Source organism: Condylura cristata, unplaced genomic scaffold (genome assembly GCF_000260355.1).
Source record: "Condylura cristata isolate star-nosed mole 26May11 unplaced genomic scaffold, ConCri1.0 scaffold00001, whole genome shotgun sequence".
Lineage (NCBI taxonomy): Eukaryota > Metazoa > Chordata > Mammalia > Eulipotyphla > Talpidae > Condylura > Condylura cristata.
This window is the reverse complement of record NW_004567102.1, coordinates 935,021-950,420: the sequence shown is the minus strand read 5'-3', so window position 1 is coordinate 950,420 and position 15,400 is coordinate 935,021. Positions and strand designations below refer to the sequence as shown.

At 43.3% G+C, this 15,400-nt stretch overlaps 2 protein-coding genes across 2 annotated transcripts; one reads left to right on the top strand and one right to left on the bottom strand.

Annotated features, from left to right (window-relative positions):
* The first annotated feature begins 2,146 nt into the window (after positions 1-2,146).
* On the top strand, positions 2,147-5,977 carry LOC105853770 (HLA class II histocompatibility antigen, DO beta chain). The gene is made up of 4 exons (XM_012726220.1): positions 2,147-2,237; positions 4,431-4,700; positions 5,080-5,361; positions 5,799-5,977. The coding sequence occupies exons 1-4, from the start codon at positions 2,147-2,149 to the stop codon at positions 5,975-5,977; spliced, it is 822 nt and encodes a 273-aa protein (XP_012581674.1).
* Positions 5,978-12,281: 6,304 nt separating this feature from the next.
* LOC101619182 (serine/threonine-protein phosphatase PP1-gamma catalytic subunit-like) lies at positions 12,282-14,241 on the bottom strand. The gene is made up of 2 exons (XM_004673354.2): positions 13,299-14,241; positions 12,282-12,425 (listed from the first exon to the last, which is right to left on the bottom strand). Exons 1-2 carry the CDS (start codon positions 14,239-14,241, stop codon positions 12,346-12,348), a joined length of 1,023 nt encoding a protein of 340 aa, XP_004673411.1. The 3' UTR covers positions 12,282-12,345.
* Positions 14,242-15,400: the final 1,159 nt, after the last annotated feature.

The window sequence follows — 15,400 nt, the reverse complement described above, 5'->3', positions numbered from 1 at the left end:
AGGAAATAGGAAATATTGGGCTTGCAGCTAGAATTTTATGGAGCTGTGAACCACAATAAGTTGAATGACAATGGTAATGATTTCTGGAGTGTTTACTGTGTGCTGTTGCTGTGCTGAGTGCCAGACATACTCTATATTCTATATGCTCCTCTGTGGCAGCTGGTTAGTTAGCCTGTTCATGGGTGGTTAGGTTGTTGGAAGTCTTACGTTATTATAAGTAATGTCGTATATAGATTTTGTGATACACAAGAATATTAGGAGGATAAACTAAGGGAGGAGTTTCTGAGTCCAAGTGTATATGCTTTACTAATACTGAAAGAGACTGCAAAATTAGCTTCACAGAGGTGTCATGAATGTATAGTTCTATCAGCAATATATGAGCTTATCTCTTCATACACACACTACTTCATTGAACAGGAGGATGCAAGATAATGATTTTTACTTCTTCACTTCCCTAAAGCAGCATAAACTTTGAAGCACATATAGGGTGAGATTATGAGGGTGTTACTGGCCTTGCAAGTGTGAACTGCAGTGTGAAACTGGTGTTTTTCTCATTGCCACTTAAACAGGTCAAACTGTTAGAAAAATGTGGTGGGCTTACCTGCCTGCACTCCTCCTCTGGAGCCAGTCAGTTTAAGTGGGCCAATCAGGAGGGATCATGGGGGCAGGGGGTAGACCCTAGAAGTAGATATAAGGGAGCTGAGAGCATTGCCCCAGGACCCCAGACTAGTCTGAGCCCCAGACTAGACTCGTGGCACTCTGTTTCTGGCTTCTGAAGAGAGAGAAGCCAAGAAGTTTTGCAGAGATGGGAGGCTGGGCCTGCCTCTGCTCTGGTTACTGCTGTTGCCTGGAGAGAGCACCAAGGGCCCCGGGCCTGGTGTCTCGCTGAGCTGCTATTGGAGTGGGCTAAGGACTCAAGGCTGTTTATTGGCTTGTCGGCCGTTGCCTCCTGGTTTTGCTGCTGTTGTCTGTTCCAGTGTCCGATGCTGTCCATCCTGACCTTCACACTGTTTCCCAGGGCTGCTGTGGTGTCATCTCATTGACCCTGCCTGTTGGATCCTATCCTGTCGCTTCTGGTTGCCACATGCTTCAGGCCCTTGTTGGGATGGTGCCAACTAAGGAGAGACCACTAAGGAGCTCTTGCCTTGCCTTAAGCAGTCCTTTGAATGCACAAAACCAGAGCTTCCTCATTCCCTTTCTCACCCCAGATCTCTCTAACTTCATCCTTGTATCTGAAGAAGTGTTCCTTTTTACTGCCTTAGCCAACTGCTACGGACAGTGTCCCACGTTGTAGCAAGTACCTGGAGGCTCAGAGCATGGGTGGGGATCTGGAGCCAGAGGCCACTGTAGAGAACCACTGACCCTCTCAACTCTACCTAATCACACCCAAGGAGGATGTTACCCAACAACAGTTAACAATTCCACAAAGGAACAAACCCTTCCCAAAGAGAAGCCGGTATCGGTGCACTTTCTGTGCGGGTAAGATGCGGCTCTCCTGTCCTCCTGTGACAATGCAGCGTTGCGTTCCTAAACCTACCATGTTCAGAGGCAGCCACTTCTGCCCGCTGTGCCCGTGTAAGCGTCCTTTCATTGCTTTTTCTCTTTTCTTTTTAAAATAATAAACCTGCCCTTTTGGATATAACTAGATGTTGCTGCCTCGTAGGGAAACTATGTATCACTAAAAGGGGGGCCCTGGGGAAACTATTCCCAGAGGTAACCCAAAGACCTCACTCTAACCCAACATCTCTCTCAACCGACATCCTCAACCACCCTAGAGGGAGACCCAGTGGTCTGGCCAGGCCAGGGACAGAGCTGAATGAGCTTAAGGGGGTTTGATCACAGCCTATGTCGAGTGTTTTCTTTTTCCTTTTTCTCCCAGTCCATTTTTCACAAAACTCACCTACTGGCCGTGATTCTGCAGATAAATAATTCTTGAGCGATATTGCAAAACTTTATGAAAATATTCTACCCAGCACCTGATGATGCTCAAGACTCTTCTATCCTGATTGGCTATCAGTACAAGGCATTTCCAATCGTGGGGAGGCCAGAGAGCTACCTATACTCTCCATGAATAAATTTTGCTTGAATAGTACAAGCCCTATTCTGAAGAGAGTGATGATTTCCTGTCTATTTTCTCTTCTGCAGAATGGACTCTGTGTGGGCGCCCTGGGTGGTGGCTTTGCTGATGAATTTCATAAGCCTGGATCCCTCTATGACTCAAGCCATAGACTATCCAGGTAAGAAAAGAAGGACTTGCTTTCAGGTATGTATGCAAGAGCTGGGGAGGGGAAAGGGTGACTTTTCCTGTAGGTATAGGCCGCAGAGCAGAGTGGAGGTGGCTTCTGGCTTCTGAGAGAGTGTTCTGTGTTTGGCCGAAAGCCTTTCTCCCCTTTTTATGGCACACAATAAGCCACCTGGTGAAGGGACTTCCTGTTCAGAGCCACAGACTCAAGGAGAGGGAGGCAGAAAGAAAACATTTAGTTTTATTTAGGGTCCTTATTGCATCAATATCAGTCTGAGACAGTCTGGCGAAAGCTGCCTTTCTTCAGCCAGGACTGTGTTCTAATGATTATGACTTTTTCTCTATTTACCCACTTGGGATATATGTGGACAAAAGAAATTAGAAATGAAGTTTGTCCTTCTCACAGTTAACTGTTTTCCTGTTATATGATCAGAACTGTTTAAGTAATTTTGCAAAATAAGAGAAGTGGAAGGCACTATCGTTGCTCTGGAGTTACCTCATAAGTGTATTTATGAATGTTATTTTTCTAGGTGAGGAGAATGGCTAGGCAAACACCAAGTGCTGTCACACCATGAAAGCATATTTACCAGCAGAAAACAGGATATACTGTGCTAAAACCAGAAACCACTTGAATATTGAAGTTAAGGGCAAAAGAGGAACAAACCTGGGTGGCGGGTGGGTGGGAGAGGATCTCTATTCTTAGGGGCTAGAAACTTTTCTGAACTTAGAATGTCCATTAAGCAACACAAGTTAAAACAGTTTAACCCAGATGTTAAATCTGACACAGATCTGACAAAAAAAATAATATTTTCTGTGATTAAGATTATTAGAAAAGATAGAGAACTGGAGGTTAGAGCCTTATCTGAAATTAGCTGTGAGTGGGAGAGGGGAGGCTGGAAAGAGGAAGGAAGCAGCCATCTTTACATTCCCCTCAAAAGTCCCCAGAGACGGTCTCTGCCCTTTGAAAAGAAAGCACTTTGCAACTCAGAATCAGTAACCCTTCAACTTACCCTCCAACTTAAGAGTTATTGCTGTAAGGAAATCTTCCTAACCTACTTGGTTAAACCACTTGAATGACTTATAAACAAAAGAAACCTCTTTCTCACAGTGCTGGAGGCTCACGGTACCAGCATGGTGGTCCTGTGGCGAAGCCTCTCTTCTGGTTCATTGAGCCCCTTCTCCCTGGCCTCACATGGATTTGGGGTCACTTGAGACTCTTTCATGAGGACTGATGCCCTCCAGGAGACTTCATCCTCATGATCTAGTCAAATCCTAAAACTACACCTACTAATAGCATCAACTTTGGGGGCTAGGACTTTAATATATGAATTTGGCGGGTATGGCACAAATATTAAGACCATAGGGAGCTGTGTGTTCTACAAATAAGAATCACCTCTTTTCCTGTCTGTGAGGGCTGGTTACGTAACATTGGGAAATTAAATTACTTTGGAAAATATGAGATGAGGAATGAGGTTCACAGTTTGAGATCAAAAGGATCACTACTAATATTAGTAATGTGCTTTGAAAGTAGAAAATCATCATGAATAATGGAATTGGATTTTTAAAACTTCCTGTTCAATACAACATCTAATATAAAAATAGCCCCCATAGAAGGTTCAAGTTAACATCATATTCCCCATCACCACGTATTGCAACTACTGAAATTGTAGGCAAAGGGAGCTTATCCCCACATAAGATGTTCTTATTGCATTTTTATTTCACTCCAGAAGAAATACATAAAACTAACCTGCTAAGGGCAGAGCACTGCAGAGTTATTCCATGTGGGACTGGATCTTTTTGACTTGGTGAGACAGGGAGTCAAAACCTTGAGTTTCTGAAGCTCAGCTTGGAGAAACTAGCACAGTGTCTGGCAAGACTCAGATGGGCAGGAAATATTTGTTGATTTAATGAGTGAATACAGGTTGGCTGTGTCTTGAGACTCTTTGGCTTGCTGTTCTGGGTGACGTGTCTGCCGTCTGGTTGGCCTGATCATGGGCCTCAGGTTTTTTCATTATGGCTCTGTCTTAGCTAAGAGGAACCAGCGTGGGGGCCAGGTAGAAGAAGCCACTCTGTCCTATCCAGAGGTCAAAAGGCCTCTTAGATCCAGGTGGTCTGGCATTATTTACAAGGTATGGGTTTACCTTAATTAAAGGTGGAACTAATTCACAGTCCATTTTCGGTTTTCCAGAAGACTTTGTGATTCAAGCAAAGGCTGACTGCTACTTCACCAATGGGACAGCAAAGGTGCAGTTTGTGGTCAGGTTCATCTTTAATTTGGAAGAGTATGCACGCTTTGACAGTGATGTGGGCAGGTTTGTGGCACTTACCGAGCTGGGGAAGCCGGACGCTGAGCTGTGGAACAGCCGGCTGGATATACTGGAGAGAAGCAGGGCTTCTGTGGACACTGTCTGCAGACACAACTACCAACTGGGGGCGCCCTTCACTGTGGAGAGAAGAGGTAAGGTGGGAGGAGAGGTCTGGGGGCTCAGGAATCTCCCCAAGCCAACCTGGTCATGTCTTTTCCCCTACTGACAGTTTCCTATTTCTGGAAGTTTATGAGCTGGTGTTCTGTCCCAGTGTGACTCACTCAGTAACCTCACAGGTCAGGCCACAGTGGTTTCGGTTCCAGCCTCCAAAGTCCACAGGGACTTCAGATACATGGGCCCTCAATTAGAAAGGGTCGTTGTGGGAGTGTCTGGGAAGGCTGACTCCTTGGGGCATTTACATTTCTGAGTCTTGGGGGCTGAGATTTCTCCACACTTCCAATTTCCACTTGGGAGACTGGGAAGGAGGTTAGGCATTGTGTGGTTTTCCTTCACAATGTCTCATTTTTCCAGTGCAACCAGAGGTGACAGTGTACCCCGAGCGGACCCCATCCCTGCAGCATCACAACCTGCTGCTCTGCTCTGTGACGGGATTCTATCCAGGACACATCCAGGTCAGGTGGTTCCGGAATGGGCACGAGGAGACCGTGGGGGTCACGCCCACTGGCCTCATCAGGAATGGAGACTGGACCTTTCAGACAACGGTGATGCTGGAGATGACTCCTGAGCTTGGGGACGTCTACACCTGCCATGTGGAGCACCCCAGCCTGCTGAGCCCTGTGTCTGTGGAGTGGAGTGAGAATGGCTCCTTGTTCTTGGGCCAGACTTGGGGTCATGGTGACTCCACTTGGGCCCACATTCCCTCCATGTTCTTCTCACAGCACTATTCTTCTTCCCCTGATCTGAGATAGTCAGAATTTGGAGTTTTGGGGTTTGAGTGGAAAAAAACTTGGCTGCTATTTATCCATGTATCGTCCCCAAATTGAGATCTCGTCACCTCATCGCTTACTTCCAGCACTGGGAACTAGCATCCTCTAATACTTTGCCTTGGCGTGTAGGGAACATTCTCATGGGTAACAGAAAGGTTGCAAGTTGGGGTGCAAATCTTGGCCTCAAAATAACCATTTTTAGATGTATGTTATTTCTAGACAGCACTGGAATGGTGTCTAGCATTAGTGAAGTGCAGCAAATATTGGGAGCTTTTCACTAATTGTAAGACCTGTATCCCATAGGTGCTCAGTCTGATTACTCTTGGAGAAAGATGCTGGTTGGAGGTGTAGTCTTCCTGCTTGGGCTGGTCTTCCTTCTGGTGGGGACCATCATTCACCAGAGGGCTTGGAGAGGTAATGGACCACCGAGGGTCCCTGCCTGCCTTGTGGTTTCCCCCACTTTCCACTTTTCCCAGCATTAAAGGGGGCAGGCAGGGAAGGCTGGCAGAGCTTCAGGGTCACAACGATAACCTATATTTTATTGAGGTAACACTGATATACAACACTCCGAGTCAGAGGTACAGGATCACATCTCCTCAGATATGTCGCCCTTCATACCCACCAAGGCACCCATAGTCCCCCACCATAGTCCCTTGGGACCCCTCCCTGCCTAGCTCTCCACCTTCTCTCACCCCTCCTGTAGTCTTAAATGCACCAGGGATAGTTTCTTTTGAAGCCAGAGCATCTGGGTTGGGATGGGGGCGGGGCGGTTGGAGCTCTGATGTGGTTCACCCCTCAGGATAATCATAGCTTTGGGGCATAATTGGGACATTATTATTTCTTTTCGCTTTTACTCCAGCACACACGGGGACTCAACTGTCTGGTTATGAGGTAATGCCTCCTTCCTTGTCCTTGGGTGGCAGGTTATTGCCCCAATCCTTCAGGGGCAGGAGATATATGGGGACAAGATGTAGGAGTGGCTCTGTCTGCAGGGTCCTTGGAAGGGAAATGGGGATGCTCAGGAGAGCTTTTCCACTGTTCTTGCAGGTGTGCAGAGCTGTTCTCCCGCCACAGCGGGAGAGTCCTGAGTGAAAACTTTCTCCTGGATCCTGAAGCAGCACCGGGTATTTAGGCCCTGGACTATGCCCTGGACAATGACCCTGGACTAAGCCCTGGACATTGATGAGGTTGATGTTCCAGGGGCTTCTTTCTGTGAGACTGGGGAATGGTCCTGAATGATTCTAGAATTTTCTGTTCTGAGGCCATCCATTTCCTACTCTCTTCCCTTCTCCCTCCCGTTTGTGTATGTCATCAGGTCCCATGCTCAAGACCAAAGTCCAGAAAGTCCCCAAAGACCTAATTCCTCCTGCTCTAAACTGTTTGCTTTTCCAGCTCTAATTCTGTAAGCTGTTACCTTGTCTTTCTCTCTTCTAACTGTGGTCTTCTCAATGGTCAGAAAACAAAACAAAACAAAACAAACTTTCTGATCATATAATAAAACTCATAGAGATAAACACACCAAATAGATACTTGACTGAATTATAATTTTTTGGACAATTTTTTTCAGACTGTATTAACATTAACTTATTTCCTTCATTTCCAGATGAAGAAATTTAGTCTCAAAGAACTTAGGTTGTTTGGGGAAAAACAGGACCTGTAAATCCAGATCCATAAAGTATGACCTCTGTGGATTTATTTTTTGTTTGTTTTTGTCTTATTGAAGTAGCCCTGGCTTGCAGCACTGTATGTGATTCAGATGTATGGATCACACCTGTTTGGGTGTATGTTCCCATACCACCAAGGCATCCATTGTCTTCCAGCTGATCACTAGACCATTACAAAAAAAAATCTGTAGGTTTTTTCATAATTTAAAAATTAAAAAAATTCATAAGTTGAAACAATTTTTTTTTAGTGAGCTAATGTTGGTTTACATTGTGTTTTGGAAGTGTAGGATCCCTGTGCAGTTGGAAAGGGGAGGGGTGAGCACAAAGTTGGGGGGGGGGAGCCCAGTGGCAGATGGTGGTGGACTGTGGGAGTTTATGATGGGGAGCTATAGTAGTATCACCAGATATGGGGATCCTATTCTATTTAAAAAAATTTGTTTTTATTAATTTATGCATATAAGAACTAGGGTGTAGGCCAGAGATGGGAGGGTGGGAGGATTCACCAGAGACAGAGTGGGGAGCAGAACAGGCAGACTGATTGAAAACACACAGTGAGGGAGCAGCGGGTGGGACAGGAGTGGTCTGTTGTGCTTTGTGCCTTCTGAAATGAATCATTTTTTAAAAAGATTTATTTATTTATTCATACAGAACTGGGGTATAGGCCGGAGATACGGAGGGTGAGAGGATTTACCAGAGACAGAGTGGGGAGCAGCGGGCGGGTCAGGAGAGGTCTGCCGCGCCATATGGTCACCTCCGGGGCAGGCGGGGATCGAACTCTTGCGTAAGTGGCTTAAGCTTCTTAGTGCTGTGCTTTAACCCGCTGGGCCACCAGGGAGGGCCCTGAAATGAATCATTTAAGACAAAAGCTCCAATAATCAGCACTCAGATCATGATATAGAACCACTGCAGAAATCTCCATGTGCTTGAAGCCAGTCAAATCCTTTCCTTGCTATCAAATGAAACCTACTGCGTTCTCCCATCCAAGTACTAATCAGGGCTGACCCTGCTTAGCTTCCGAGATCTGACGAGATCGGGCACGTTCAGGGTAGTATGGCCCTAGACTACTTTACTTTCTATTTTTGGTATTTTTAGTCTGTTCACTTAAGTATGAATCCTGGGCACTTTAGCTTAGTTGTCTTTTATGTCTCTTACATTTGACTGACTTTTTTTCTCCTCCACCCCTTTCATTTGAAAAACCTGAACCATTACAGGGGCTCAGGGTCTGGAATTTGCAGATGGCACGCTCCTGGTGCAGTTTGACAAACCCCGTGTCCCGCAAGTTGGCGTCTGGATCCAAAGGCTGGGTCAGGCTGAGGGTTGGTCCCTCTGAAAGCAGTGCTGTGGTTTTCAACCACGAGGTACATAATGCTGTTTCTCTGACGCCAGTAACCGCTGATGTTAGCCCTCTAGGTGCTTTACTTTTGGGGGGTGGAAAAACAGGGATATTCTAATTTACCATTCCATGTCTGTTTATATGCCTTATTGCTTTATAAAGAGACATTTCCCTTCATTCACTAGTGGGTTGCCAGTGGTACAGTGGTGAGAAAGAATATTTTATCTTTTCCTCTATTTTTAGTGTTCAAATTAATTTTCACCTACTATTATCTAAAGGTATGCAATTCGATTTTTTTACATTTTGTGTTATTATAAATTCAAGGGTTAAATGCAGTTGAAGGATTTTATCCATGTTAAAAAGTTCAAATGTTTCATTTTTGGTGAGTGGAAACTTCAAGTGACTCCTGTATTCTTTTTGACACAGCCTTTTGAGAACTCCTTTGTTATCTGTTCTGACAGTGTTTCAGGTTCATTCTGTACATTTTCTGCCCAGACCTGGACTCAGTCATTTTTCCAGAAATCCCTGTTTGACTTTAATGGGAAATGTCACTTAACACCATAATCCAGAGTTAGGAATTGGTCATTCTACCAGGACTTTTCAGTGGAAATATTAATAGTTATGCTTACATACATTTTTACATTTGTATAAACCAAGATTTATATGTGTATACATTTAAAAAGTTTAGTTTCCTTTATATTTCATTTATGTCTCCCTTCCTCCAAAAAGAATTCTGGGTTTCAAGGACATAGTGTTAACCACAATTAGAATATCTATCCCTGCTTACTTGCTTTACCCAAATTAACATACACACATATAACATACATGTGTGTATATATATATATTTATAGCCAAATTAACATATGTGTGTGTGTGTGTGCATAAAAAATAGCTTAAGGATCAAGAAACTTGCTACTATCACCAAAATGATTACTTAAGACAGTTCTTTGTCCCTCACCACCCTCCTTTTCTATGACATAGAGTCCATATTCAAAGACTTTACGTAGAGTTAAGTGGAATAAATATAGATCTTTGACAACCGGTAGTAAAGGCAGCTGCAAGAAAAGAGCAATTCAAATATATAGTCAACACCCTTTCATGATAAAATTGCTTAAAATAATAATAGAGGGGCTGTTCCCAATTTAATTAAGTGCATCTACCATAAACATTAGTTTACTGAGTGTCCCCTCTAAGACCAGGAACAAGACAAGGATGTTCCCTCTCACTCGTCATAGTGTTAGGAGTTCTAGCCAGTACAGTAAGCAAGAAAAGGAAACAAAAAATAAAGCATACAGATTGCAAAGGAAGAAATAAAACTGTCAGATGTCATCTGCACCCCCATGTTTATTGCTGCTTTATTTACAATAGGAAAGACATAGAATCAAACCAAATGCCCAAAAGGAGATGACTGGATTAGAAAGATGTGGTGCTTATACACAATGAAATATTACTCAGCAATCCAAAAAGATAAACTCATGCCATTTGCAGCAACATGGATGGAGCTGGAAGGGATCATGGTTAGTGAAATAAGCCAGAAAGAAAAGGAAAAATACCAGATGGTTTCACTCATAGCAGGAACACAAAGGACCAAGGGGAAAAATAATAAAACAATAATGAACAACTATATACCAGAGACATTTTACTTGGGTGGAGTGGGAAATGGATAAAAAATGGGTTGGGGGTGGGGGGAGTGCACTGGACTATGGTGACGGAACATGGGTGATCTGGTGATGGGAAGCCCACGGGGATTACAACTGAGATGGACAAAGGCACAAAATGACGTAAAAATGAACTATTATATATATAAAAAAGTCAGGTGTCATAATTGTATAAGTAGGAATTCTAAACTAGAACTAAAAGGTGAGTTTCACAAGGTTACAGGATATAAGATAATTAACTAAAAGTCAACTGTATTTCTATGTACTAGCAAATGAGCACACAAGTACCAAAATTGAAAAATAAAATATCTCAAAATAAAATCACTCAAGCCTTTCTGGATCTTCCCATGAAAAAAATACCTTTTCCAAAGATACCCTTATTCCTTCCAGAAAAGGAAGGAAACATAAAAGGTATCTCTTGAAGAGACCCAGTTCCTATTTCATTGATGCCAAATACTCAGGATGCTAGAAAATCACCCCAGGTGGCTGGTTAGTCAGGCACCTATGTGGTATGTAGATGATGGCTCCACCAGGCACTGCCAGCTCACAGGGATGTAAAGCCGTGCCTCAGGACTAAAGCAGCTCCAGAACCCCTGAATCGAGATGAGTAGGAAACCACAATAAAAAATACATTTTTGGATTTAAAAACTAAAATAGTTAGATATCATCCTAGTGAAATATACAACCTCTCTATGCTGAAAACTGCACAACACAGATAAAAGGAATCAAAACATATCTAAATAAATGAGGTCACACAGTGTTCATGAATTAGACGACCCACCAAGCTTAGGAGAGAAGCCTGTTCTCCCAAGTTGATAAACTTGCAACTCAATTCTTACCCAAACCCCAGCATGATTTCTTTTATTTATAGACAGTCCATCTGCCTGATTTTAAGAATGATGGAAAGACTCTAGTATTTGTAGTGACACAGACACAGATACCAGAAGGAAAAATCTCTTTAATAAAGATAACTTGGGGCCCTCCCTGGTGGCGCAGCGGGTTAAAGCACAGCACTAAGAAGCTAAAGCCACTTCAGCATGAGTTCGATCCCCGCTTGCCCCGGAGGTGACCACATGGCGGGCAGACCTCTCCTGACCCGCCCGCTGCTCCCCTCAGCAGTGCATTTTGTCGATCTGCCTGTTCTGTTCCCCACTCTGGTGAATCCTCTCACCGCCCCTGAGCCTCTGGCCTGCACCCCAGTTCTGTATGCACAAATAAATAAATCTTTATTTTTTTTTTAAGATTTATTTATTTATTCATACAGAACTGGGGTACAGGGCAGAGATGTGGAGGGTGAGAGGATTCACCAGAGACATAGTGGGGAGCATAACAGGCAGATCGACGAAATACACTGCTGAGGGGAGCAGCGGGTGGGTCAGGAGAGGTCTGCCACGCCATGTGGATCTCCTCCCGGGCAGGCGGGGATCGAACTCATGAGGAAGTGGCTTAAGCTTCTTAGTGCAGTGCTTTAACCCGCTGCGCCACCAGGGAGGGCCAAATAAATAAATCTTTAAAAAAAAAAAAGATAACTTGGTCATATGCTCTTCTACAGTTGATCTGTAAAATATGTTGTATTGCTTGAAATACATACAGAAAATACAACCTCACTGAAATATGTAGCTAGAAAGAGGAGAGGTATTATACTTCAGAATTAAAAACTTGTTTTCTGCGAAAGGCCCTTTCAAGAGAATGGAAAGGCATGTTAGACTGGGAGAAAAAATGTACAGATCACATAACTGACAAAGAACAAATAACTGGATATGTATGAAGAACATTCAAAATTCAACAGTTTTAGAAGCAATAAATAACACACTTATGAAAAGTGGCTCTATTTCCCAGCATTGAAAAATAATAACTGCAGGAAGCTGCTTTATAGTTTTATTTTATTTTGTGGTTTCCAGAGCATTTATTCATTAAAATCTATTCACTATGCCATCAACAGTTCTCCTGTATGTATTGTGCTGATAAATCAACACCGAGAAGATTTTACAAGTTTGTCATTTAATGAGTCTGAATTCATTTTCACCACGTGGTATTGTACACGGTCATCTGTTGAAAGCAGATTTCTTTTGAACAGATCTTAGTTTAAAAAAGTCATAGATACTGATGGATTGCAAGTTAATTCCTTTATTTTGAGTAATAAGCCTCAACTTCACCGCAGAATAAAGGACGTAGGCCAAAGAAAGCATAATCGGTCACTCGTATAGGACAGTATTGTTTCTATAGTTTGAAGCTTTCTGAATGGACGGGTTCAGACGTAACTGTAAAAAGATTACTTAATGAATAGACTATATGAAAATTGTACAAAATGTTACTAACTTTAATTACTAATAGCTTAAACAGTCACTAAGTTACTAGCTGCTATTCAAAATGAAAAACCTGGTTTTGAATCCTCAAGAGGCAGCACTGGGCAAGTAGCCGGCCACCTGTACTCCAGGGAGTCCACACGTTATTTCACAGAAAATTTGGCTTTAGGAAAGAGTGACAAACATTTAAAATAATGGTTTTAATTGTCATTTTTAGTATAGGAAGGGCAAGTGTGCTTTAATTAAATACATCATACCAATGATGCTGGCAAGGTTGAAGGTCACTCCTAATGTTAAAAACTAGTTTGTTCATGACACGACAGTGAGAGAAAAAAAAGCAAGCCCTTTGAAACAAAATTTTTAAAAACTTTTCATTGTGGTTTGTATCAACGATACGCATTTCATGATGCGTATCACAATAACATGTACAGATTGAGCACCCTAGGGCTCTCTTTATATCCTAAAGAAAATGAGCATTTACATTATTCATGGGTTGTACTGAATTAAAAAAAATCAATTGTACATTTACCCCTTTGACAGGCTAACCTGTCCCAGGGCATACAGTTTTAACACCATCATAAAAGTTGTTTGCAAATGGAACAGAGAGTTGAAAAACAAAACATTTTGTTTCTAAAGAGTGGAGTCCTTCATTTGCTGTTGTAACCAGCAAATGCCATTCATTAGGTTAAAAATGGAAAAGGGGCCCCACAAACACACTATTTGAGCAAGCTAAACAAAACACATTCCAGTCTTAAAAAGGGAAGTTATGTACTATATGTTACAAGTCCCGACTAAACAGTGTCAAAGTGACATCTATTTCTTTGCTTGCTTTGTGATCATACCCCTTGAAGATGTTACGGGTCTCGTGGCATTCGGCTTCTTTTTCTCTGCAGGCTTTAAAATCTGAAAAGAGCACACCAGGGTTTCATCCACACTCATCATGGCACCAGCATTGTTGAACTGGCCACAGTAATTGGGTGCAGAAAACAGAGTGACCAACTGCCTCTTTGCAAAAAACTCATATCCATCTTCAACCACCTGATGGGCTCTACATATAAGATCCAAATCATGCTTATGGAGAAATTTTGCAACCACTTCTGCACCAAATGTGAAGGATACTCCTCTGTCATTTTCACCCCAGCCTAAGACATCTTTATCGGGGTCAGACCACAAAAGATCACAAAGAAGACCTTGATCTGGTACATCAGTTGGTCGCATAATTCGCCGAATCTGCTCCATAGATTGAAGATCTGGTGATAAACCTCCATGACAGCAGAATATCTTCTCATCCACGATGGCTGCTATGGGTAAACAGTTAAAGCAGTCAGTGAAAGTTTTCCATAGTTTAATGTTGTATCTTCTTTTACATTCATCATAAAATCCATAAATCCTATTGATACTGGCACATTCATGGTTTCCTCTGAGAAGAAAGAAATTCTCTGGGTATTTGATCTTGTAAGCCAGTAGGAGGCAGATGGTCTCCAGTGACTGTTTCCCCCTGTCCACATAGTCCCCGAGAAACAGGTAGTTGCTTTCTGGCGGGAAACCACCGTACTCAAAAAGTCGAAGCAAATCATAGTATTGTCCATCGATATCGCCACATATTTTGAGCGGTGCTTCAAGTTCTAGTAGGATAGGCTGACTGAGAAAGATCTCTCGGGACTTCAAACACAGTCCTCTAATTTCATTCTCCTGAAGCTGGACATTCTTACCAGGCTTGGACCCTCTCACTTCCAGCAGCCGTTGGATGATGCTGTTGATGTTGAGTTTATCTATATCCTCCATTGCCTTCCCGCCGCCCACCCTCCCGCAGCGGCGGCGCCGCCACCGGCTCGCACCCAGGACTCACACCTCCTTCCCCACGCGAGCACTGCCCCCCCACCCCAACTGCCCAACCGCCAGGCTCCCTGCTTCCTCCTTCTTTCCCCACTGGAACCACGAGTGCTTTACAGTTTTAAGAACCTTTTGTTTTTTAGTCAGAAGAGCTTTGGCCATTTATTTTTGTGATTCCATATGAATTTCAGCAATAGTTTTTCTGCTTCTTTGAAGAATTCCATTGAGATTATTTAAAAAGATTTATTTGTTTATATATCAGAACTAGGGAACAGGCCAGAGGTGCCGGGGGTGGAGGTTGAGAGGATTCATCAGAGACAGGGTGGGGAACAGAACTGGCAGATGGACTGAGGGGAGCAGTGGGTGGGTCAGGAGAGGTCTGCTGAACCATGAGGGTCACCCCCCTGGCCAGGGATCGAACTTATATTGCATTGGCTTTGATAACTTCTTAGTGCTGTGTTTTAACACCTTGCGCCACCAGGGAGGGCCCGCCATTGAGATTTTTATTAAAATTGCACAGAATTTATACATTGTTTTTGGTAAGACGGCCATTTATATAATGGTAATTCTTCCAACCCATGATTAGGGAAGGCCTTTCCATTTTTTGATTCTTCTATTTCTTTTATCATTTGAAAAGATTTATTTATTTATGAATACAAGAGCTGAGGTGCAGGCCAGAGGTGCAGGGGGTAAGAGGATTCACCAGAGAAAGAGTGGGGAGCAGAACGGGTGGTGGGCTGAAATACACTGAGAGAGAGCAGGTGAGACAGGAAAGGTCTACTGCACCATGTGGGTCAGCTCCCTGGCCTGGGATTGAACTCATGCTGCAGTGGCTGTGGATGGCTTCATAGTGCTGTGCTTTAACCCACTGCACCACCAGGGAAGGCCCACTTTTATCAATGTTTTATAATTTTGTTTGCATAAGTCTTTCACCTTCCTTTGTTAGGGTTATCTACTCTTGGAGATTATAAACCTGAAATGGCCATCAAGGTGTCAGCAGTCCTGCTTTTCTTCTAGAAGAGCACCTGTTCTTGCCTTTCCATCTTCTAGAGCCCCCCTGCACACCTTGGCATGTGGTCTCCTCCCAGTAACCTCTTCCATCTCACCTTTG

Excerpts from the sequence above, each read along its gene's own strand:
- LOC101619182 (XM_004673354.2), bottom strand. The coding sequence starts at position 14,241 with ATGGAGGATATAGATAAACTCAACATCAACAGCATCATCCAACGGCTG. Across the intron at positions 12,426-13,298 it reads ACCCGTAACATCTTCAAGGG|TAATCTTTTTACAGTTACGT; the intron begins GTATGATCACAA and ends CTATTCATTAAG.
- LOC105853770 (XM_012726220.1), top strand. The coding sequence starts at position 2,147 with ATGGACTCTGTGTGGGCGCCCTGGGTGGTGGCTTTGCTGATGAATTTC. Across the intron at positions 2,238-4,430 it reads TCAAGCCATAGACTATCCAG|AAGACTTTGTGATTCAAGCA; the intron begins GTAAGAAAAGAA and ends TCGGTTTTCCAG. Across the intron at positions 5,362-5,798 it reads CCCTGTGTCTGTGGAGTGGA|GTGCTCAGTCTGATTACTCT; the intron begins GTGAGAATGGCT and ends TGTATCCCATAG.